At 43.8% G+C, this 25,477-nt stretch overlaps 1 protein-coding gene across 1 annotated transcript; it reads right to left on the bottom strand.

Moving 5' to 3' along the window:
* Nucleotides 1-432: 432 nt before the first annotated feature.
* Nucleotides 433-23,937, bottom strand: LOC142795440 (cell adhesion molecule Dscam1-like; the record flags this gene model as incomplete). Its single annotated transcript, XM_075886056.1, has 7 exons — nt 23,817-23,937; nt 19,668-19,843; nt 18,340-18,487; nt 9,547-9,695; nt 5,954-6,085; nt 4,631-4,798; nt 433-503 (listed from the first exon to the last, which is right to left on the bottom strand). Coding segments are annotated over exons 2-7 (798 nt in total), but the record flags the coding sequence as incomplete, so codon positions are not given.
* Between the last annotated feature and the right edge of the window lie 1,540 nt (nt 23,938-25,477).

Raw genomic sequence — 25,477 nt, 5'->3', positions numbered from 1 at the left:
AGGACAACACAAGAAACAGCGTGAACTACTGTAGGCAATAGTCAGCAACTTCAATTGGGTCTAAATTTTGTCGGGAGGTAGCTGTAACATCAAAGACCTTAACTGCAATCACATGAATTCTCAATTTTCGTTTCGCCTTTATAATTGACTCCAACGCTCATTCGGTAAATTGTGCAGTTTATCGTAAACAACGCACGAAAAGGAAAGCCTGAATTTCTGGCAGAATCACAAAATTTGGTATCCTCCTCATGGGTTGCCTTGGTCCATCTGCATTTTTTGGGGTGCAGTGTGACAAAGGCATTTATTTATATATAATTTGCTAGAATTGGCCGATGTCTTCTTTCACGTTGAGACAAAGGGCGTCTATTTTTGCTGCGTGAAGCGTTAGGCGCTAATTACAGTATGTAGACCTGTTTACTTCTTCATACTCACCTTCCACGAAGCCTTCAGCACTTGTGAACTTAGTGGCACGACAACCAAATCTTCAGGAGGTTTTGAAGGCTCTGCAAGAATATTGCTCTTTGTATGCACCAATGATCAGACAATACATGGAATGTGATTTTTAACGTGCCAACACGTTTCTAGTTTGAGGCTATCCGCAACGCTTCACAAAGCATACATGCTGTTACTTGCATGATGTGGTTAGTTCTTACACATTCTACAATAGTACGAAACATGATACAATGGCTCACCAAATGGCTGCAACAAGACAACTGTATAACTCGAATAAATTATTTTGAATGGAATGAAGGTACATCGAGTGCCTTGTCACAGGAACTTACGAAAAGTTAAGTACTTGCAACGAATATATCGCAGTCTTTGGATATACACTGTTCAATCCTTGCGGTAAATTGACCTTACAAAAGCTCAATGCTGCCCCGCGGCGACGGCCCTCATGCCGCGAAATCGAATGCCGGCTGGGGCCCCTGCGTTTTCGATGGAGGCGAAATTACTGTAGAACCCGTGCGCTCAGGATGGTTGGTGCAACCCTAAAGAACCCCAGGTGGTTTAATTTTTTTAGTCCTCCACCAAAGCGTCTTTCATAATCATATGGTGTTTTATTCATATGGACGTTAAACCCCACATATCATTAAAAGCTGATTGCTCTACCTCCACATAGCCGTATAATATAGATACGTTTTTCAACAATGAAAGCAAAGGTAAATATAAATAAATAATTAGACACTAAACTACATAATATGCAGTCCAGCAGTGTTTGAAAACTTTTGTGCGTTCATGTATTTTGGGATAATTGATTGATATGTGGGGTTTAACGTCCAAAACCACTATATGATTATGAGAGGACGCCGTAGTGGAGGGCTCCGGAAATTTAGACCACCTGGGGTTCTTTAACGTGCACCCAAATCTGAGCACACGGGCCTACAACATTTCCATGTATTTTGGAAGGAAATTGTGGCAATCAATAAAGAAAATAGGGTGTAGGTGCTCTTTCCCTTCCTGCAGTTACGCCTCAAACTCCGCCACTCTGGTTCGCCAGTGCTAGCAGTAAGTTTTATCCCATTATTATCCTAAAGCCATTTAGGTATAGCAAAACTAAAAACATCATGGCAATAAAAACATTTGGTTGCCTTATATAACAACATAGTTATTACTTAGCAATAAGTAAACGTGTGGACTGGCTTATATGCCTTTAAAGTCATTGAGGTCAGAGTGAGATGCTTCATTGACTTGAAGCAACCATACGTTCTTCATTTTCACAGCTGCTATAAATTTATGAAGCGTACCGTAATAGACAGGTAATTACTAAATGGATGATTTAGCTTCAGTTTCTTTCTGGTCGAAATGTGTGTTATCTGGACATTATTTGAAGGAAGGGAAAAGGGGTTGCTCATGAATTATGTAAGAGTATATATAAACGAGGTGAAGAGACCAGCCGCAGCAGTAGACAAAAGGTACAGGGTCCACCTCCAGTACGCAATCTGCTGGTTTGGAATCATATTTTATGTATAACTGTGGTACCAACGACTGGCAATTGGTACTATCATGCTTACAATGAGAAAGTAGTTTCTCCTTTTTTGCTCTTTCCTACATTGCTTTTTCCTTGATTTTACCATCCTTCCCCTTTCCCCCGCACAAAGCTGCACAGTGCCCTCTAAAAGGGACACTACAGAGCAAAATGACTTTTCCCGTATTTAGGTACAAGGAAAAACGCGCAAATAAAATAATGTGGGTGGCGATGTGATATTGGCGTTGTGGTATTTGGTGCTGACCAATACCGTTACGTAAGAAATTTTGAAGTTGTCTATAGGGCCTTATAGCTTTCAATCGATAAAAAATCAGTGCGTTGCATTGTGTTGGTGCCATAGACTTAGTACGCGACGTTTCACAGAATTTCATCGAGCCAATGTCATGAAAAATACTACAAATACATTTTAATGTTTTCTACGTCATTATCAAGAATTCTGACGCAAAATCAAAAATAAAGTTTTCAACCTTGATTATCTGCGCTATTGTTGAACCTATAATAGTGAATCATATGGAATTAGATTTCTCAGAGTGGAGCTTGTCAATTCAAACCAAGCCAGTGCTCCTTTTTGCGTCACTTTTTTCTAACTCCAAACTAACTTCGAACGCCTGTCTTTGATATCAGGAAGAATGTGGTAGTTGAATGAGGCACCGGAGGAATAACGGAGCCTAAAGTACTCTGACCATCATAAACCTCCACTCAAGCCTCACTGTATCTCCTAGCATATAATCAATTCAGTTACCTGAAGAGCCGCCACTGCATCACGAAAGTTATATAGGTAGATGGCGCATCCGTAACTCATCGTTGCAGTTGTAATGGCAGATCGCAGACCTGCGTGAAGTCTAACGCTAAGCATGCTGATCTAATTAGAGGTGTTCGCTAATTATAACACTTGCTTAGAATCAGACGACGTGTTGAACTCGAAGTGACAATACAAACGCCGGCAAACTGCGTTGGTTATCCACCGCTACCCCTCCTCCTAACACACTTCACATTCCTAATGCAATGGGCCACATAATTGTTGTAGCATAGATCGCCAATTGAAATTAAATCCGGTGAAAGTGCTCCTTTTTCTTAATATTCAAGCATATTGATATGCATCAATACTTCGGTGAATAGTAGTGAGCAATATGAACAGTAGATAGGCGTCTTAAAAGAAGCCGTCGCGACTTTCCGGCCGCCATTAAAGCATTGCTAGTGCAACCTAGCATTGCATATTTATCAACAGCACAGAAACAGCAACGTGCCTTGTTTTCACGCGCCTGGAACTTGTCTGCTGGTTAACCCCACCTTTGACTCGCATAGGCTGGACAGATAGTCAGATATCCCAGTTTTCAGTTCACAACATAAAATATCAGCGAATGTCGTATATAACGCTTGATATGAGAGCACACATTGTATATTATTGCCAGGCGCGCTCGTTATTTTCGCTCTTGTATCAATCAGGTTTCGCCCACAAAGCCTGCCAAGAACGGTCCGCACAAACTGCGCCTCATTGTTCAAGAATACTCGCGATTATTATGGGACCATTCTGTTAAAGGGGCTCTGCTACACTTTTTGACTATATTCAGAAAATACTGCTGATCGGTAGTCGAGCCTGCCAAGAACACGCGAGCCCAATAATAAAGCGCAGCACGCGGCCTGGAATACGCAATATATTATCAAAATTAGCTCAAAAATACTTTCTCTCGACATATGACGGAAAACGCTCAAAGATAATTCGTAGAAAGCCATCTGTCAGCCATTGGCTGATTTGACCGTGGATCGCTCGGTTGTTACAGGGATCGCCGGGAGAGGCCAAGACTTGTCCACGTGTGCACGCGCGGTTATACAGATAAGCCACGTATTAAAAAAACGAGGAAAAACAGTGTTCAACGTGACGAGGCACACGTGACGTATTTTGTTTGCCCCGGCCATCTTTCTCTGCTTAGCTTCCGATGCTTTAGTGGGGACAAGATAAAAAAAATGTGTTAACTTTGCTCGTACTGAACGAATTCTTGAACATGTTTTGCCGTTGAATTCGTGAGGCAATAAACTCTTCTAGAGAACCGATTTCATGGTTACTTCAAAACACTCGAGATTATTCTAGAACTTGCGCGACGAGCAGTGATCAGTCTGGAATATTCGATGGCACATGTATAAATGCCGACGCACTTCGCCGCTTGTCACTTTATTGTTGGCCAACACTTATGTTCGCCGTTATCGGTGCCAGTGTGTATCGCTGTAGTCTCGTTTTTTGTTGACAGGCTACAAGTTCAGCCCAAATAAGCAGTTACATCGTCGGCCTACATTCTGCTGCCTTCGTCCATGTCTCAAACCCGTGACAATATAGTGCATGGTCCCCTTTTCCTTACAGAATATATCCATATCAACTAAATGATTACTGACCCAAGCTATAATATAAAAATTGACCCCAGCGTGTATTCGCGTTTGTTTCTTTAGTGAACCAGCGGCCTTTTTTGTGAACGGGACGAAAACATTCCTAAAATGTGAATTTGAGAGGCATATTTACCATCAGCCTTCGTTGGTATACGACATCCACACTAACTAATAATTCACTTGCACAAGCGTAATGCACCCAAAGAGAACCTGTTTTGATTATTTGTTACAACAACATAGATACTCAAGGAAGATGGGTCCTACCTTCTTCATCCGTAGTAACAGAAATCATGGGGCTTGGTTCGCTCCTCCCAAACTTGTTGACTGAGAGCACGCGCAGATGGTAAGCAGTGATAGGCTCCAGGTCGTCCAACACAGCTGATGTGTTGGAACCGGGTACCTCCACATGTCGGGAATCCTTCTGCCATGAGCCTGAGAGTAAACGCAATAACACATAAGTCGGGGATGTCTTCCCTCTTTCATGTTTATGGCAGACAGAGGTGGTTGAGCCAAATTGGAGTGACACATTATATTTATTTCTTTTTTTGGACGTTTCAGAAATTTGTCGAGATAGGAGTAGAACCATATTAGCCAACGCTGGTGTCGGAAACCTTTTGAGCCGAAGGGCCGAGTTGCATGAAGCCTGGGCGGCGGAGGTCACAGGGCATTTGAGGGATTTGGGGAGAAGGGTCAATACAGGAAAAGGGAGAAATATTGTTGAACGGACAAGAGTGAAGTAAGCAATTGGTATGAACACCACCTTTATTTACTGCACGCATGTCACAAAGCTGCAATGGGCCTTTTCTGGGTATGTATATCGCGCATGCGCGCCGACATCGACAAAGCACGCCTAATGAATTTTAGTGGATGAACGACGACGACGGGAGCGGAACAAGCGACAGCTAGTGTCACAAACTTGCAAATGTTTCCCCCCAATAAAGGAGCACATGCAGGCCCCCGAGATAGCTAGCCAGTGTTTGGCGGGCAATTTCACAGGTTAAGAACCCTCAAATTGGTTATCTTCGTTGGAGGTGCTGGTCAGACCCGCAAAAGGCCCGTTTTGAACGTATGTTACAAGAAAAAAAGAGACATTTATTGCGACCTTTAAGGCTGAAAGTTATAAGCCAGATGAAAAATACGTACACTAGGTTGTTCATCTGCCGCCGCAGAATGTCGTGCAAATATTCACCGCTTACTTAGGATTTAGGTGGTGGGGGAGGAGGCGGTTCCTAAGGTTGCGGTCAGGGCTGCATATTTCTGCCTCACGGAGCACATGTTACTGACCCCTGGGCTAAGACACCCGCAAGTTTGAAATACTGCGAAGATTTGTGCAACACTTGTGTTTTTTTTTTTGTTACAGTGAATAACTCCGTTCAAATGGATCTTTCATGCGCTTCGCAGCAGAGCGGTGAGTAGTGCTCTTCTATTATATTTACATAACAGTAGGTAGCCCCTTTTCACATATATATATATATATATGTATATACATACACATATATATAGATATATATATACACAACGTTTTTTCATGTATACTTTTGCCTGCACACGAAAATACAGACATTTGGCGGTGAAGCAGCAACTCACCAGAAACTTTTTTCCACTGCACAAAATAGCCAAGAATGTCACTGTTCCCGTTGAAAGGCGTGTTCCAGCGAAGCGATATTTGTCGACTGGTCGCTTCTACGACTCTGATGTCATCGGGTGCATCTGGTGTCTCTGCAAAGAAACGAGAATATCACTAATGTATCCAAGCTTAACGAAAAAAGTCTTGCAATGTGGAACTGTGCCTCGTGTTCTTGGAAAGGTTAAGCGCTCTTTTTTTTCAATGGACTGACACTATAGATATGTCGCGGCCATCGTCGTCCCCATGATGTGAGAGAGTCAGAATCCTGCGCTCTGTTTACAAATGGTCCGTAAGACATGACGCGATCCATTGCATTGGCCAGAAAGAACTTGCGAATGCCAGAACGAGTTACGTCAGGAAACTCAGTGCTTATTATATGATGAAGGTCACATTACCTGCCATGCTTCGGAGGTACGGCGGAGTGAAGTCACACACAAGCAGTGGCTACACGGGAGGTTCACTTTAGTACAGGCAGGCTCAACATTTTACTTCCGGATTTTTTTATGCCATGAGAAGTTAACTTTTTTGTGTGTGCCTTTCAGTGCGTGCCGAATCGGGAGGGTTGATGGATACTGTAACACCATTATGAGTTCCGAGAAGAAATTTTTGAGGCAGACTACAACCTTAGCCTGTAGTACTCACAAAAATAAAACAATCAACTTAGCTTGACATTTTTTTCAGCAGGTCTGCTACTATTGTGATTTGCAGTGTGCTTTACATAAAAATTATCAACAGCATAAACCGGCACCATCAGCACCATCAAGCACCATCTAAGCACTCCGTACTAATTGTAAGGAAGAGAAGCGGAATTATATGGCCCCTTAGCGGTGTTTGCCACCCGTAGAGCACGAAAGTTTAGTTGATTTCAATGTATTTCCAAGCGAATGAATGTATTTTCCCTGCGTTCCCTAGCAGACGCATGCCTGTGTGGTGGAACAGCTGCTAGCCCCACGAATTTTGATCCTAGCCCAGACCTGGAAATTTTTCATTGTTTATTTTATTTGCATCTTTCCCGATTTTATGATTATGGACAAGATGATAATACTGAGCTCAAAACAAATGACGCTGACAATGATGCCGGAATTTCGGCGTAAGAACCTCTTTAACGCTTCCGCGTAAAAAAATTATCTGCAACTGTCTTGCTATCTCAGCATTCTCTTAATTTTACTGTACCGTTGGTCTAGTGAAATGTAGTGATAAAAGCCATCGCAAATCGATCATGTCACCTCTGCACCGTCACAATCATGTGAACATGTACTGTAAAATCAACATATAACGATATATTATCCTATTTAGGCATCATCCAGTTGTGGTAAGCTACCCAGGCTTAATATATATGCGCTTTAGAACTTAATAATTCTGTAACGTAGGCGAAGCCTAGATGATGACCACAGCTTTGTTGATAGAATAGAATTATGATGCTTTGAGACATATGTAATGCCGTTGCGCACGAAATAGGCTACTATAATTCGATTAAACAAGGTCTTCGTTATTCAATAGAAACAACATAGGCCAAACTAAACGATAATGATGGTTGATATTGGCGAAGATAATGCGAATGCCAAAGAGACTAATGTTTGTCGTCATTTTTGGTCTGAAGTTTTGGAGCAAACTGTAAACAAAAAAAAATGTTTGTTACTTGTTTGCTGAAGTGTACGGCACGTGCTCCCATTTCTTCTTCGGATGCCAGAATCGAGCAAAGCTACAAATGACAGCTGTGTCAACTCTGGTAGAAGAAAAAAAATCATACTGAATTCACGGGAGAGATTAGCTAATGGACTGAAAACAACTCCATCTCAAAAGCAGCGTACGAAGCGAAACTAACAAAAGTTGCAACTGGCAGGCAATGAGAGTAACGCAAAGAAAGATATTGAGTTGATGATGAGAAAGAAAACAGACTGAAAAGAAAGACGAGGGAATGATGTAGCCTTGTGCGCCATGTTCACAGTGCCTGTTTACTTTTGACCTCATTGTGCTTGCTCGTAAGGGTCGCCTCAAATATCCACCCTTCAATCTCTTTACTGCGTTTTGCCATTTTTCATTTTTGGAGTCCCTGCTATTTACCACTTTGCGACGAATCTTCCAAGGCTCCTTTTAGAGTAATCTCAAGACAGTTATGAAGAACTATCTCCAACATCTCTTTCTTCATTCAAAACAAATTAAAAACGTGCAATAAAAAAAGATCTCTAAGACCAAATAATCGCAATACGTGAGCACAGTTTGAAGAAAAAAAAGAAACGAAAAAAGAAAGACGGGGAGACCGAAAAGGGCAAACAGGAGCAACGCTAGAGACATAAACTTGAGGGACGCCATCCAAATCCCCTCTGTGAAGGCTGGGGGTGGCGTCGCATTTCTAGCGAGCAAGTAAGCAGCAAACACACGCAGTGCTCACACTGAGCGATGGTCCAGGCATAAAGAGAAGGCGAGCAATGGGCCATGAAATAATTTCTCGGAAAATAGCAGCCTGCGCAGGGGGAGCCGTTGCGAGCGCACCCGAAACGAGCGCACCCCCCTTTCTCTTTCAACGCGTTCTATTATTTTCGGCCCTTCATTTTCTTATCTGCCGTCATGCACGCTGTACATTTTTTTTGTTCTCCTTTTCTTATCGCTCTTTTTATACCACGTCGCTTGAGATAGCGTGGGCATACGGCACAAGTGGTAACAGGGGCGGACGAAACCGAGAAATATCGATGTTCAAGAAACATGTTACGTTGTTTTATTCTTTAAGCAGCTGCGTTTGAGACGCAGCGATTCACTTTGCAACATTACTGTATTGTGCTGGCAGGTTGGATATGTTTGTCCTTGAGTGCCGCGGTAAAGCAAGCCATCTTGCAGTGGCAGACTGAAATATCGAAATGGTGTGGCTCCTTTGATCCATTACTTTCGGGCGTGTTCTGAAGAAGTTTATTTGAAGCAGTTGACGCCAAGCGTCGCCACAGACTCGAGACGACCGATATCGCCTGAACTCGGTCTCGATTCTATTGTCGTGTACCGGAGAAAGCACCAGAAACGAAGAAGTTGTGCTTTAAGAGGGGTCAGGGGGAGGCATGGGAACAAGTTAAAAACATCTCCAGTTGTGAACACATTATTATCAAGATGTAGTGAGTAATGTAAGCGCGTTGATTAAACAAAAATACATAAGAAGGTGGTAAGAGGGAACCAATGTGGAGTTGGAAATGTTCGTGAGAACTCTCTTCGATTAACCAGGGCCAAGAATAGGTGGCCTGTGAGTCGTCTCGTTCACAGCGTCACCTCGGATCTCCCAAACATTGATACAACGCAGTGGGATGAGTTTCCATCCCTACCAATCATTGGCTTGGTGAGGTGTGTCTCTCCTTTCATATATATATATATATATATATATATATATATATATATATATATATATATATATATATATATATATATATATATATATATATATATATATATATATATATATATATATATATATATATATATATGAAAGGAGAGATACCGGACACCACCCTCGTACCACGCTTCCCCCATACGACCAAGATTCTGCTAGCCAGAAGAAAACAAAAATGCTCACCTTGCACGAGTAACTTGATGTTAGTTTCGTCTTTTCCAAACTTATTTGCCGTGAGGCAGGTGTACAGACCAGAATCACTTCTTTCGGTTGCAGCGAAGAGTAGCGACGATGTCAGACCATCCGGCGTCGGAGTGTCATCTTGCGTGAAACTGTGAGACCAAGAGAAATTCGATGTTTTCTTTAAAGACATAACGACAAACACAAAGTAAAGTTCTCTTACGAGGTCGCATAGTATCCTGCTGCACAGTCAATCCCATAAGCATTGATACCAATCCGACTCTACGCGTCCATTTCACAGATTAATAAAGGGCAACATTTATATTCAATGTTATCTTAAGGCAGCCCTAGACTATGAGGTCATAAGGATGAAAAAGAAATCAGATGTGTGAGTTTGTTTAGTATTCGTTGTCTAGCGCTGCTTTACCACAATTAGCAATGGCAACCAACTAGTCCAGCTATTCGTTATTCTTCAAGCGCCGATTTCACGAAACTTCCCTTTTTTTTATGCATTTTCCCGGTGGTAAGCCAGCTTCACTAACTTAGTATTTGTGCATCGTGATTGAATGGAAGGTTAACGTTCGAAAGTGTTTACCGTAGGACAATTTTGTGAATATGGGCTCAGAGTCTTCTAAGCAGTAAAGTGCGTTGTAGAGGTATGGCAACAGTTTGCTTAATTAATGACTTTTATGTGGTTGCAGTTACGTGAAGGACCTATACGATGCTTAGCAGTGGTGTTCACAAGTAAAGCGAGTTCGAGCTTTCTTCGCTCATAATTTGTTTTCTCCATAAATAAAACCTTTAATGCCCTTGAGCTACACTAGATCAAAAGTAAACAGCGTTGAATCATACACGAGGCATTGCTTGACTGGACATAAGCTAAGCTTAACTACTACGCTTTTAGAGAAATAGCAAGTGCTTTCCTTAGTGAAAGTGACTGAAGTGATTGTAACTTGATATCAAGATTGATTGATATGTGGGGTTTAACGTCCCAAAACCAACATATGATTATGAGAGACGCCGTAGTGTAGGACTCCGGAAATTTCGACCACCTGGGCTTCTTTAACGTGCACCCAAATCTTAGCACACGGGCATACAACATTTCCGCCTCCATCGGAAATGCAGCCCCCGCGGCAGGGATTTCATCCCGCGACCTGGGGGTCAGCAGCCGAGTACCTTAGCCACTAGACCACCGTGTCGGGGCTTGATATCAAGATTACAAGAGATGAGACCGTTTCGCGAAATCCCATCAGGAAGCAATTATGTTTTGTGCTGCAACTATAAGCCTCCAAAAAGAAAGTACGTTGTTGACATCCATTATTAAAGCGGCACACTGTACCACATTTGTGACTCCTACACTGGCGAGAAAATTAGGTTATACTAATTTTATTCGCGAGTGCAAGCGCCACGTCTGGGGGACGTACGCGAAAGCTAATCACTCCTAATTATCCCTCTGTAACGGGATGCCACGAGAATGGTTGCAATGACACTCCTTAATCAGCCGTTCGCTATTACGCGGCCGAGCATAGCCCGTAAGCACCAGGCGAGCTGGCGGTGGACACCCTCAGCCTCCGTAATTAACGGTCGGCGCTCGCCTCCGCCGCCACCTCTCCCGGACGCCACTCGGACTCGTTGCGGAGATAGGCAGCATCGCCGTACTCGCTTCTCGCGTCGTGAGGCGCGGCGGACGTGGTTGGGTGTCGAGTTTGGAAGGATGCGGGTGGCCGTTCTGAAGCTGCTCCGCTGGCGGAGGTGCTGACCGGCCGGTGCAACGATTATCTTCAGAGCTCTCGGAGCGAGGCTCCGGGATCTCGGGCACGAGGAGAGCGCGCCCTAATTACGGTGGTGCGTTGCGCGCGATGGGCAGTGCGAAACTGCGGCTGCGGCTGCAAGTTTGCGAGGCCTTTGAAAGAGAGGGTGACTGGATACAAAACAGGGGCCAGCGGCACGTGTAGCCCCCATGTAATCACTTTTCAAAGGGAGCTGTAATTTGAAAAGGTTTCAATATGAGTAGGTATTGGGGCAATCCTTGGGTGGCGGACCGATACTTATTCGTATTTCCGTACGAATACTCACAATACATTAATTTTTTAACGGTAGCGCTGCCTAAGGTCCTTATACACCGTAGGTGATTCGTCACCAGCGCTCTCCTCAGATAGAGGGAAGTGTAACGAAAGAGTAAAGCGGGAATGAAGGTATGTGGCAGAGAGGAAAGCAGAATTGGTTGCCTGGTTAATGACTGATAGTAACGGGGATAGGATAGAGCTACAGAGAGAGGAGCAGGGCAGAGATGAAGCTATGGCGTTACCGAAGCAGGTGGTGTGGAGAGCAGGATTGGCTGATAACCATCATCAAAAAACTGAGGGCCTCGCATTCGTTCTACAATGCAACTTGTAATCGATCAGGAATGCTCGACAACAGCTACGGGGTAAAACTGATGCGACCAGCTCAGCGTCGCGTCGTTACGTCGGATGAGCGGCACATAACTTTTCGTCCTGAATCTGGAGTCGATTGCAAAGTTAGGGGTGTTGGAGGTGGGCCTATCAACTACAAAAGTCTTCTTGTGTCATCAGTGAAGAAATCATAACGACGTTGACGTACACGGAGCAGGCGAAATTGATTTTGATAACTCCAACTTCTTCACAGCAAACGAAAAGTGATTCTTCAAAGCCGCCGTTCGCACCAACACTTTCCCACTCAAAGCTGCGGTATCCCGTTACGCAGTGCGGTAAGCGACGCGCAAGCCTAGCCGCAAAGCGAGGCCTCTTAAAACACGCTAATGCGCATTAAGCACGCGGACGGGAGCTTCCTTCTGTTAACGCATATAAGTACACATACTCGTACAGGCACAAACGCACGGACTCACTGGTAGATAAAAAGTCGAGCCGGTATTGACTCGCCCTGATGGAAGAGCACAGCGAAGTCTAGCACACCGCACTGAGTTCGTAGGCAGAGCGCCTGCGTCTGTGTGTGTGCTTCCCGCGTAAAAGAAGCCATCGTTTTTTTTTTCTCCGGGCGTTTAATTAGCCGGCCGGTTTTCCGCTTAATGGGTCGATACCCGGCGCTCGGTGCACACCACTGCGCTGCCTGGCCTCCTTCTCCTCTCTGAGCACTCTCCACACGCGCCTGCCATGCAAGCCTCGTCACTTCAAAGCCGCTGATGTCGGTACTCAAGAGAGGCCTCCTCATAGCGCCGGCCTATTGCGCTTGAAAAGAATAACGTACTACAAGCGGCTTTCTGCAGTTTATGTTCACCTTCCCGCGTTCCCCCCACTTCTCTTTTCTATCTCTCGTCTCTGACGTAGTTTGAATAGTGACGTTTGGGTTCGCGAGAGATCTTATTTTTAGCCTTGTGTACGTGTGCTGCAGTGTCATTTTGTCGGCAGCTTTTGAGTGGCTCGAGCGCGATATCCATGGGAAAAACATTTGCCGACGACGTGGTGTTATCGAGCGCTCCTTCTTCCAACAGCCATCGGAGGCGACCTCACAAAGCCTGACCGCTTCGACTAAGGCCCACCTCTTCCCCGATCTCCGCCTTCCCACTCGCAAACTCTTGCCCGCTCTATGTTGTGCGTGAAGCATGACTGCACCGTTGTTAGCTCCCGTAAGCTCTGGTATCATCTTCCGAACGGAGAATATCCTGCGACCGAGGTGCAACCTTTTTCTTTTTTTTCTTCTTCCGCCGAATTTCTTTGGTAGTTTTCTTTGTTTCAGGATTTGCTGTGTGTTTGGGTAAAGACTTCGAATAGACGTGCATGCTCACGCTTTTACCCAACAAACACAGTTATGACTGGATTCTGTAAGTTAGGTTTCCATTATATGACTGATGATTTTGTTACACTATAGGCCCCTTAATGATACGAGTAGGGGTTTACGTTCTGGCGATTTTAACTCAAAACGTCTATAGAGTTTCAACAAGTTGTATATAAAATGATGCTTACTTTTAACAGAGAAGCTGTTAAACTTTCCTGTTCCACCATTTGGGGTGACCAGAAAACTGCAACTCTGCGCCTAGTGCTTGCAATGTGATAACTCGGCTGAAGTGTGCTCTCTTGGTTCCTTTCTTCATGATACCTAGTGGCTAATTACAGGCAGTTTGCTCTCCACGATGTGCAATCGAGAAATGAGGATAGCTACAGTACACATTTTGTATCTTATTGTAATTTGGTGCATATTAAGGCTTGTACTCAGCAAATTCACCAAAAATGACACGGAGGATGTGAAATTTAGGTGTCTATTCAATGCATGCACATTTCCAAGACAGAGAGAGAAAGAAAAAACGAGAGGGGGGAAGAAATAGCAGCAGAAAAACGGATAAAAAGAGAAGACCTTACATATGAAGGCCATCCTAACTACCAGGATCGCTTGAGTTAAGCCCTTGCTAATTAGGACTAAGACAAGGCTGTCTTATAAAAATGGTTCTAATTAAGGCTTGTTAACTAACACCGCGTTCAATTATACCTTGCTGATACTCTAGGTAAGTTTTCTTTATGTCCCTGAAGTAAAAGAAAAAGAAATGCAGTTCCTGCTGTGCACATGTTTTCGATGTGTGCGTGAGGGGTGATACTCCAATGTTCCACGGCGACTGATAGGTACACCTAGAGTTTATTTTTTAATGTATTTTTTAATATATTAAAAAACACAATCCGCCCCAAAATGAAAAAAAGAAAGAGAAATGTTTAATAATGTTACCAAAAAATAATGATCTCGACAAACCCAGGTGTTCCAGATGCGCGTAAAATACATTAAATTTCTTCTGTTACTAAGGCTGTCACTGTAGGCGAATTATCGTCGCCTTGTTTCCAGTCATTCAAAGAAACATGGCGATAACGGTGTGGCTCCTACACTAATGCACTCTGTATTTTTGACCGTAAAATAATGTATAATTTTCACTGACTACGAGGCTGACTGCTCAACAGGCTGTGGTAGCTATGGCAACAGTGACGACGTTCTGTAACCACTCGATCAGCCGCGGCGCTGAAAGAAAATAATGAAAAAAAGTTCCAGGCTGCCTTTTTAGCAAGCTTCTTTCCAGAGCATTCCGCTTTCTTCCTTAGCGAGGTTGGTGCACGTCAGAGTTATTGACCACTATATCTACTACCAACATAGAGCTAACAATTTATATTTTTGCATTCATTCAGGGAACTCTTTCACGTTATCGTCGAAACTTTCGTGCCAACGGCCTGATATATATTTATTTCTTTATCTCTCCCCTCGATGCAACAAAAAAAAAACACCACGTACGGTCGAATAAGCAAGGCGAGAGATTCAAGAACGAAAATCAATACTCGCCGTCGCTAACAAGCTACGGAGTACTATACACAACTGAGCAGCACACGGTCCTTGTGCGAGAGTTTCGCCTGGGCAAGAAAAAGGAAGAGGTGAACGGGGAGATTCGTCGGGAAGGAAGGGGAAGTAGAAGAAGAACAAGAAGAGGAGACTTGCGTGCGGGAAAAAGCCTGGCCGCATTCGCTCTTGATTTCTCCCTTATGCGCTGCCGCCTGTTCAACGCAGCCGAGCGCACCACGCGCGCCTCTGCGGAGGATGGTGAGTGAAGGCCACCGGGGATTTACGTTCACATCGTTAAACTCCAAGACCCCCCGCGGCGCGCCGTGCAAGCGCCGAGGTCTGCCTGGATCCGGCATGCGGCGAAATATTGGAGGGCTCGCTCGGCGCACGTCTCAGCCCCTGCTGCCGCCAGAAGCAGTGCTCGACGTACAACTGCGGGCCATATATCAGTGCGCTCTTCGAGCAAACTGGTCGCGCGGGCCCTGCGCATTGCCTGCGGTTTCGATTCGAACTGGTAATACTGGCCTCTCAGCGCAGTTTTCCTTCCTCTCTCGCCGCCACCACCACCACCGCTTCTTGTGTGCAGTTTAACGTACATTGTTTTTGTTTGATTATTCATTACTAGCAGTATTTAGTTGCTTTAGCTTTGAGGATGGGAACACGGAGACGCTCTTCGTTCTATTTTTCATGTCTATTTGACTGGTGAAAATCTATTTGCTGTGCCTGGCTTGTTTGTTATAGTTTGTACCTTCTCAAGATATAGCTTGGTTGGGCCATTCATTCGATCACCAGGAATGACGATCCGCTTTGCGCTACGTGCCTTTTGTACGAGCAGAGGGCAGGTTGGAGATAACTAGATCATGACATTAAAAAAATTGAAATCTTTTTTGACTAATGTGCCAGAAGCGCGAAAATTGTGCCACGCGGCTGTGTTTGACGTATGAAAGTCACAACTGGCTTCATGGGGCCACCGGAGAATAACATGATCAACTAGATACAGTTTTAACGAATGAGGCTGTGGTTAGAGGGGAGATTTTGAGAAGTTGTCAATTGAGTAAAGAGTGCACTATGTGTATGACGAATTCAGACGCTTTAAGAAGAAACAGCTCTATCGACATGCTTAAAGCCCCCCGCTAGGACATTTACTTAGGCTGTGCTTATTCCTGCTTTACTTGTGCTTATTGTGCTATACTAAGGCTGTGCGTATGAGCCCATGAGGTGCCACAATTTTGCAAAGTAGTTAACACAATTCTTCTAAATGCGTTCATTTGTGTCATACAGCGCCTGTTCTCAAGGGAATACGTACTCTCGTTCCACTCTCGATAATGACGGCGCCTTGATGAATGCAGTTCAAATAGAAGGTTCACCATCGATAAGTTATCGGCAGTGCTGATACACTATTTTTATTTTTCATATTGTCGGTCATCTGATATAATACACAGTTGGTAGAATCACTGGAGTCACTATGCCAGTAGAAACTGTTGTATCAATGGTGAGATATCACGTACCATAGCGTGAAGCGTGTGGTGCATGGTGATGCAAGTATAGGGCCGAATAGGAGTGCTGGAGAGGTCTCACTGGAGTGAGTGCGTCGGATAAGTGGAACTCGCAAGTTCATGCTTACTCCCGGGACTAATTGTCTGTTCAGTTCATTTGGTTGTTTATCTCATATAAACTGGAGTGAGTGCGTCGGATAAGTGGAACTCGAGAGTTCATGCTTACTCCCGGGACTAATTGTCTGTTTAGTTCATTTGGTTGTTTCTCTCATATGAACAAGCCCTCCGAAAAAAAAATATTGCGTTTTCTAATGATCTCACACGTGATGAAGTCCTTCAACATGCAACCAGTGTCTCTACTACCACTGCTGAGACGGCTGAAGAAGTGGTCATTGCCCTGGCACCCTAAACCCCACCTGTCACACAATCATGTATGACTCGCTCTGCCGTTACTAAGTTCAGCAAAGGCCGCATCTCCCCTCAACTGCTTTGCATTCTTTGCCAGGCACCACGCTCTAAAGACAGCATGATCTCCTTGACATGGATTCTCGCCCATGCGGGCTCAGTCCACCCACAACTCCCATACCTCAATAAGGTCACCCACTCCATTGTGCGAGGCGTCCACCGCGCCGGAGTAACAGAAGACGAGTTCGACACTAAGGATAGTCTAAGTACAATAATATCGTTAAGGCATTTGACCTCGGACGCTGAGCCTTCCCCCCGTCACCTTATCCCAAGCTCTGCAGGTGTTGACTACCACTCTACGTCTACTGAAAACCAACACGTATCCCTCACCTGCCAGCCTCCGCCTCATATTCTCGGACGTACACGCTACTCCCAAGTGTCGGTGCTGGGACACTCAATCGGATACACTTCCGCATATGCTGTGGGAGTGCCCGGCACATACATACACACTAACACCACGACCCTATTGTCGAGGCTGCGTGAGGCTTGGCGGAGCTCCGCCCTCGATGACCAAACATGGGCGACCTTGCACGCCCACGAAGCTGCGTCAAGGCAAGCCCTTGACGCCCTCTCGTGGGAGGCCTCAGCTCAGCTGCTCAACTTGCTGATTTTTTATTATAATTGTGTATTCCTCCACCTCATTTTCAGTGTTGATTAAAGCTCATGTGTTTTTCTGGATCGATTAAAGTCTTTGTTTTTCGCTCATGAAAGTGTTGTGCAATACGTGCAATACTTAGAATGTTATGAACTGTTTTGCTTATATTTTAGAACACGACATTTTTCCTGCTTTCTACACAAGACAATAGTAATAGTGCGATGCAAACAGTGCAAGGGAAACAAATAAAAAAATCAGTGCGGCATGTGCATGTTTCACTGTAAGTGGTGTCGAAAGACCATAGTCATTTTCTGTCTGGAAAAATGATCGAAACGTTTATTTGATGTTGTGTCCGAGAAAATCGGTGAAAAGTATTTTGGAGGCGTTGCGTTGGCGGGTCTTTACCCGTGCAGCGAAGGCGAACGAGTGCATCGAGGCACGTCAGACACGAGCGCTATCTGGCAGTTACCTTCGAAAACGCTTCGAAAACGAAGCAAGGCGTGCGCTCCCTTCTCAGAGGTGATAAGGTGTAGAATGCAGAGCAACGGCTGGTGCCACCACCGTGTCGTCTTACGAAAGCGATGGAAACACTTGCCTTTTTAGGCTACATAGTCAGCGCAACGTGATAAACGCTGTGGTCCTTGGAATTACCTATGTATGCCTTCTCCGAAATAGAGCCACAAAAATGTTGACATGTTGTTATGGTACCTCAAATAAGCGCAATTATTGTTTTTGAATCGGCAGTCGCACAAGTATGAACGCTGAAACTTGAGCAGTATTGGTGAGTGCTGCGGGTCGCGTTGGCCGATAGAGGTATCGGTTGGTTCCATTTGGGGCATCGTTATGGCGGCCTAACAGACAAATGTACAGAAAGATGAAAAGACCAACTTTTTTCTGTCTAAGTACCCCCAAAAGACCATCGTCTTTAAAAAGCGAGTGCGACAAACTTGCCTTGATATGTAGCGATGGTCAAGGATCATGTTGTCTTTCTTCCAGGATATTGTGAGTGGTTGTTCTCCGAATGCTTCACACACGAGTCGAGCTTGCTCGCCCTTGTTGACACGCAGTGCCTGGTAGCTTACTTTGAAATGCGCGGCCACTGTAGAACAAAAATTATGGGGATGTAAAGCAATCTATGGCACCTCACTGTAATTTCCACACATGGGTATACGATTCTACCTGGGCTATCGTTGTTGGGTGACTCTTTATTTATTTTATTCTAGTCATATTACTTGTACATCACGTTAACTTGTGCATGAAGAGTTGTGAACGAAACGAAAGTTACTTTTCCACTCCGTATATTAAAGTGATTCAGATGAAAAACAACCTTTTGCAGTTAGGAGGGATTTTGTATGGGCAAGTTTGTGTGGCATTTGTGAAGTTAGCCAGCGTGAAAGAGAGACTGAAGATCTGTTGGTCCAGCGGTACTTCTGTCTTTCGTGCAGTTAGTCATGCTGTTTACCTTCGCAACCTGTTGAACGCTATTCTCGACCGAGTAAACCAGCAGATGCGTGTCAAACGAATACAAATGTTCGAAAGTTTTTGGTGCTGCTTGCAATTATCGAATATCCTGAAAATAAGATAGCGCAATATCTCGCAGACGTGGTGCTTGTGCAAGTCGTTGTGAATAAGAGTAACTCACTTCTTTACGGCGGTATTAAAACCTTGTTTCTTCGCAACGTCCTAGCGATGAATACAGCTGCGCACACCTCTTACATAATTCAGAGAGATTTCTATTCTTTTAACATTCATTGTAACTAATCTCTATTGAAAACAAACATCTTAGGTGAGAGTCACACGTGGCCACAAAATAGAAACACTTTTTAAGTATGAAGAGCCACCAACCCACACCGGAAAGAAAAAAAAGAAAGACAATGAGAAGTACACGTAATATTTGGCAGAGATTCGTCTCACATTTATTAAGCAAGCGAGCTATCGTCAGTGTTTATAGGATCCCTTGTTAGACTCGATTTCACACAGCCAAGAAGAGAAAACAAAAGATGATATGGGCAGCAGCGAGGTAAAGAGAGTGACGTGCAAAACGGCCGCTTCATTTGCGAAGATGGAAATGTAATCAGTCTGCAAAGAAAGCGCTGCCGAAATGCCCTGGTTCAATAATACTTTCGGTGCAAAAAAAATAAAAGGAAGAAAAGAAACACCGCGAAAAGAAAAGTGAAACGTTGCTAAAACTAAAGTAGGTCAGCCTAATACCATGGTTCCGGGCACACTCGTTATGGTGCGAGAATGTTTGCAGCCCCACCGTGAACGGAGACACCCACCGTGAACAGAGAGCCGAACGACGGTGCTGATTCCCACGCCGATTCCGTTCGTCGCCTCGCAGAGGTATTGACCGGCGTCCTTGGGCTCGACGTCGTTGATAATGAGAGAACCGTTTTCGAACATCTGCATATGATAATTGCTGATTATGATTTAAACGCCTTGCCCGCATCGTCTCCTGTGGCATCCGCAGATACGGGAAAAGAAAGTGGGCCGGAAAGTAACGGGAATGGTGGTCAGGGTAAGATGGAAAAAAGAGAGGAAAGAAGAGAGAAAGAGAAAGATTTGATTAGAAACACCAACAAAAAGGATCTTACGTCGCAATTTACGCAAATAAAAATCAATAAAGAAGGTACTGTAAATACAGTCTCTCTTGAGTGAAATTCATTGCGGAACGAAAAAATTAACACAGACAGAGATATTTAGTTTTACCTTGTTGCTTATTGTTTTAGCACGTGAATATCTTAGGCCTTTGAAGATTCACAAGTGCCTGTCGTTTTTTTTTCGATCATTCACCCCATTTTATTATGTTACAAAAGAGAGGGCGGTGGATGTCGTTCCACAGCGGATGCCTATTGATCGCCGACAGGAGATGAGGCTATTTGCCTAGATGATCTTCTTCTTGTCATAAAAGGCCTCCATTGTACAGTGAGGTCGTATGTGGATGATGCGGCCGAGTCACGTAATTCGTGACGACGTCATCTGGCAAACTAGACCATAATAGCGGCCCCAATGCAAACCAGCCGCTTCTGGGTGTTCGTGACAACGCTCGTAGAACACCTGTATGGTCTACGAATAGTGATCCCTCTCCCTCTCCTTGCCCTTTTTTATACCTCCCAATTTAGATCATCGTTCTGTCATGATAATGCGCCATGTTAAGCGGAGATAAATGGCCACACAGCCAGTATCGACCGTCGCGTATGCATGACGTGAATGTGTTATTTTTCTACATGTACGGCTATTTATTGTAATATTGCGCAGGTATTTTTTTAACATCACCACGGCATATAAGAAGAGCATGGCACATTGGCTGGCTCTGTAAATGGAACAGTTGTGAAACGCATGTGCGTGGCACCAGTCGGCTTGCGCAAAACGTTGTTACCGAGTGAATCAATACAGTATAGGACTGCGCTAAGCTCATCCAAACATTTGTCTGAGTGTGCCACAGCACGAGGTCATTTATGATTCATATCGACGCAAATAGAGCTGCGCCCGCTATGTTTTTAGAACCATGCTATCTATGTCCATGTATCAGTGATAAATAGTGCCAAAATACTTATTATGCGCCTTTCGTAGCTGCAGGCTTATAATAATATCGATGTTTTAAGATCAAAAAACGGTGATATGATTATGAGTGACGCCGTAAGAGAGGTTCCGCAAATATTTACCGTCTGGGGCTCTTTAACGTGCCCCTAAATTTAAGTATACGGGCTTCAAACATTTTCGGCAGCATCGAAAATGCAACCGCCGCCACCGGGATTCAATCGCAACACCTTCCGGCTAGCAGTCGAGTGCCATAACTACTGGGCCACCTCGGCGGGGCACTAGCAGCAAGCTTGTCCTTTGAAACGTACTTACGAAGCATAAACGCCAATTAAAAGCCATTAATTTACTGATATATAGGTATCCGCTAGTTGAGACGTTGTTGCTATAGTTTTATATATATATATATATATAACACCCTCGATAGAGGAATAAATGAGAATCCTGGTACACTTGCAGCAATTAAAGCATTAGAAAACAATAACGGCAACGATGAAAATAGTAACTGAGTTCACGGCACTGCAGCTGCGAAGGGCACTGGACAACCTAAAACAATTCCAAGTGTAACTACTCTTCCTAAGTGCAGCTGTCGTCTGTTTTCTGTTTTATCTTACTACCCAATCAATTGTGCCATGCACGACATGCCCAACAGCAACCATGTGCACAGCCGGGAGGCCCCCACGACACGCGTAATTTAGAAGCGGGCCAGGAATTCGCATTGCACGCGCTTGCACAGCCTACCGCAATACGGGGCACCCTATTTTTACGACGAAATGTTGACAGGGCGCGGAGTAGTTAAAGGCTTAGAACTTCCTAAAATGCCCGCTGACCAGCCTCTGCCACAATACGCGGCCCCCGTCCTTCTACGACGAATTGTTTACGGGACCCCGAGCAGTTAAAGGCTTAGGACTTCCTGAAAAGCTCTTTTTTGCCCCACACCGAACCGCCAGTGCCAGGAGGGACCGTCTGATCGGGAGGAATGCGCTAGTGAACGGAAACATACACAGACCGCTGACATCAGAAAGGTGAAGGGGAGAGGGGGGAGAGAGATGGGGGGGAGTGGAGGGAAAAGTGGAAGGGGGGCACCCGAGGGGCGTTCACCGTATATTATTTTCTCTTTTTTCTTTTTTTCTTTCCTTTTCTTTTCTTTCCTTTTTTTCTTTTCTTTTTTTCCCTCTTACCTTGCCCTCTGATTTGAGATTGTATAAAGCTGAGCACCGACAAACTGTATCTTTATTCCTGATGAAGGCCAGACTCTAGGCCGAAACGTCGAAATAAACCACGTTGTGACCGCTCACGGAGGATCTACTAGACTATATATATATATATATATATATATATATATATATATATAGTATATATATATATATATATATATATATATATATATATATATATATATATATATATATATATATATAGATATATATATATATATATATATATATATATATTATCAAATTGCACTGCGTTACAGAAGCCTATTTTTTTAGTTGCAAACTTTCGACTACCAGTTTTGGCATAGATTCGCACATATTTTCCATACAAAAAATTAGAAGACACTTGATCTTCGCCTTCAACTGCAGAAACCGATAACGCATTGGACCCGGGGTGGGGCGGGGGTGCATCGCATTTCGAATTTCTAGGCTGGCGTCGATTCTGGGTGAATGCTTCAACCATGCCACAAAGCGACGAATGACTGTGCGTGTAAGAGTGGCCGTTTTAAACTATGCGAGAATTGTTACTGCAAGTACAGTTGTGAATTGCCCGATACGCCATAATTATTCCTTTCGCGAATCAGCGAGCGACCCACTACGCATCCGTCAGGCACCATACGAACCTACGTAGCTGTTCACTACGTTGATGCCTCACCTTCTGGTGATGCATAAATATGTCCGAGTGTTTTGTAATGTGTGGGTCTTTGAAACACCTGCTGGTTGTGGGACTCATGTATATCTTGACACATGGAACATTTGTACACGTTTGCTACGCCATATTTATTGCGTTAAGGAAGCTCTTCCCCCAAAATGGCATTCATACTGTTTCAATGATAGCGAAAGTTGGGCTATTTGGTGGTTCATGCTTGGGATGCAGAAACCGCGCAAAAAATATAGAGAAGGCCTATATAGGTCTTTGTTTTTTTTTTCGCTGTTTATACATCCCAATCGTTCTGTTTCTTTTTGTGACGTGGTCCCGAGAAAACGTGTGAAAATGTAATAGAACACCCGCTTTCCGCGCAAACAAACTGAATTTGACTCTCACTAAAAGTAAATATTTTTGTATATTTTTGTCTTCTTTGCATCTGTCTCAATTTTTCGTCAAGGACACGTTGATGATTTTTCGCTTAAAACTAACGACACCGACTCGAACGCCGACGTCGAAGCTGATGCCGCAGTTCGGGCGAAATGAGCTTTTTAACGCTATAGCGTTAAAAATAGATGCAAAATGAAAAACAAAACAAGTCACACAAGATGTATTCATAGTTAAAATTGCATACAACTTCAAAAAAGATGACACCGCGTGACTAATACACAAGTATAGTTTTCATGTAATGATTGATATGTGGTGTTTAACGCCCCAAAACCACCACATGATTATGAGAGGCGCCGTAGTGGAGGGCTCCGAAAATTTAGACCACCTGGGGTTCTTTAACGTGCACCCAAATCTCTGTACACGGGCCTACAACATTTTCGCCTCCATCGGAAATGCAGCCGCCGCCGCCAGGATTTAATACCGCGAATTTGCACGTCCATCTCTCTTCAAGACTTTGTAATATCTTTAGATAACTTTTGTTCTGTGCGTTGTGGTATGTCCAATCTGGTCAAGGACATGACATTGCTATTACCCGTGATTTTGCACATAGATGCTTGGAACATGAAATGACTCACCGAGGGCTATCTTCCATCGAATGAGTGGTGGTGGATGGCCCTCCGCTTGACAGTCAAAAGTAACCCTCGACCTGACGATGCTGGACTTGTCGCTCGGTTCAATCTTCCATTTTGGTGGTACTGTAAGCGTAGCATGCAGTTTCAAACATAGAGCAACGGAGAGACGCATGTTTGTAAACACATGGAGATTGACCGATATAAATCTTTGGATTGTTATCTTGCCCTGGTGGGTGCAGAAGAAAGATTAATAAGATATAAAAAGAAAACATAGCTACCGTAAGACACAAACCACATGCTCACTTTCACCGGTGCCTGTAGTACAGGATAAATAACACTTGGCACAGCTACAGTCGTGTACGCAGTGCATCTATTCTGAAGGTTTCCCAGATATTCCCCAGATAACATAGACACACTTTGGGGCCTCATTGGCACAAATTCTATCTGTGAAATATGTACTATCTCACAAAAGTGTGGCACAATATATTTCAATGTTTTAAGCGATAACAATCGCACACTATTTTAAATTTGCTTTTAGTTTGACTCCAAGTCTGAGCTGTGTACCCAGGGAAAAAAGTGACAGACGTGGTATAGGATTCTATTTATGTAAGAAAGATTGTTACGCTGTATAAAAAATGTCTTACCGCAGCGTTTACCAGACAGATGACATTTCATGAAGTTTGAGACTGGATTACGACCTCTGGCGAGCATTCGATATCATGTGATAAGCAGAAGCCGCTTAATGATGAACACACGTGCATTAATGTCTTTAGAAATGCCAGGAGCAATTGTATTTGATAAAATTGTATTTAAAATTGAATCAGAAACAGCGAATGTGAATATAGTAATGATATCTGGGGCTTTCCAACCCAAAACCACGATATGGTTTTCAGGGACAACGTAAGATCCGGCAATTTAGACCAATCGGCGTTTTTTAATCTACACTCCTATCACACAGCCTCAACCATTCTTCCACATTCACTAGAATGCTACTGCCATGGCTGGTATCAAACCAGCGAACTTCATTGGCGTCAGCAGCTGAACACTGTAATGGCTGATACACCGTAGTGGACAACTGCAGAGGTATGTTCATTAAATTAAATTCTGCTTTAAAATAATGAAGCCTCAGATTCTCCTTCTATCTTATCCGAAAATGAAGAAGAGAGAGTGACGCGTGGCAGCTGGTATTGATAATCCCGAAGCTGACACCTTGCCGCAATCACTGCTGTAAAACAGACTACTTCGCAGAGGTATAAATATAGCTAATTTTGGCATTTCTTTTCTTCACGGGTCAGGTATAGGTGTGAAACCATCGCATATTGACGTTTAAATGCCACAGTTATTGATAGTACGTTAGAAAGTGCTGAAATTAAGGTTTTTCGTTTGACTACACATGCTACATGAACGCACATATTACTTAACATTACTTTTTACCATACATAGGCGTACCCAACCGAACCTATTTCATTTAATTATGTGCATCGCAGATACACCAAATTTACGTCGGATTCGGTGTATGTACGTGTTTGTAAAAGACGTTGATAGGGCCCAGAAGCCAAAGGGAGTGTTTTGCAGGAGCTCATAGGGGTAACACCTCATCAGAAGCGAAACATTTTGATCAGTTTATCACTATCTCTTGTAAACATGTTTTAGAACTACTCTTG

Source organism: Rhipicephalus microplus, unplaced genomic scaffold (assembly GCF_043290135.1).
Source record: "Rhipicephalus microplus isolate Deutch F79 unplaced genomic scaffold, USDA_Rmic scaffold_673, whole genome shotgun sequence".
Classification (NCBI taxonomy): Eukaryota; Metazoa; Arthropoda; class Arachnida; order Ixodida; family Ixodidae; genus Rhipicephalus; species Rhipicephalus microplus.
Note: the sequence above shows the minus strand (reverse complement) of the source record. Positions and strands in the feature narration are given on the sequence as shown.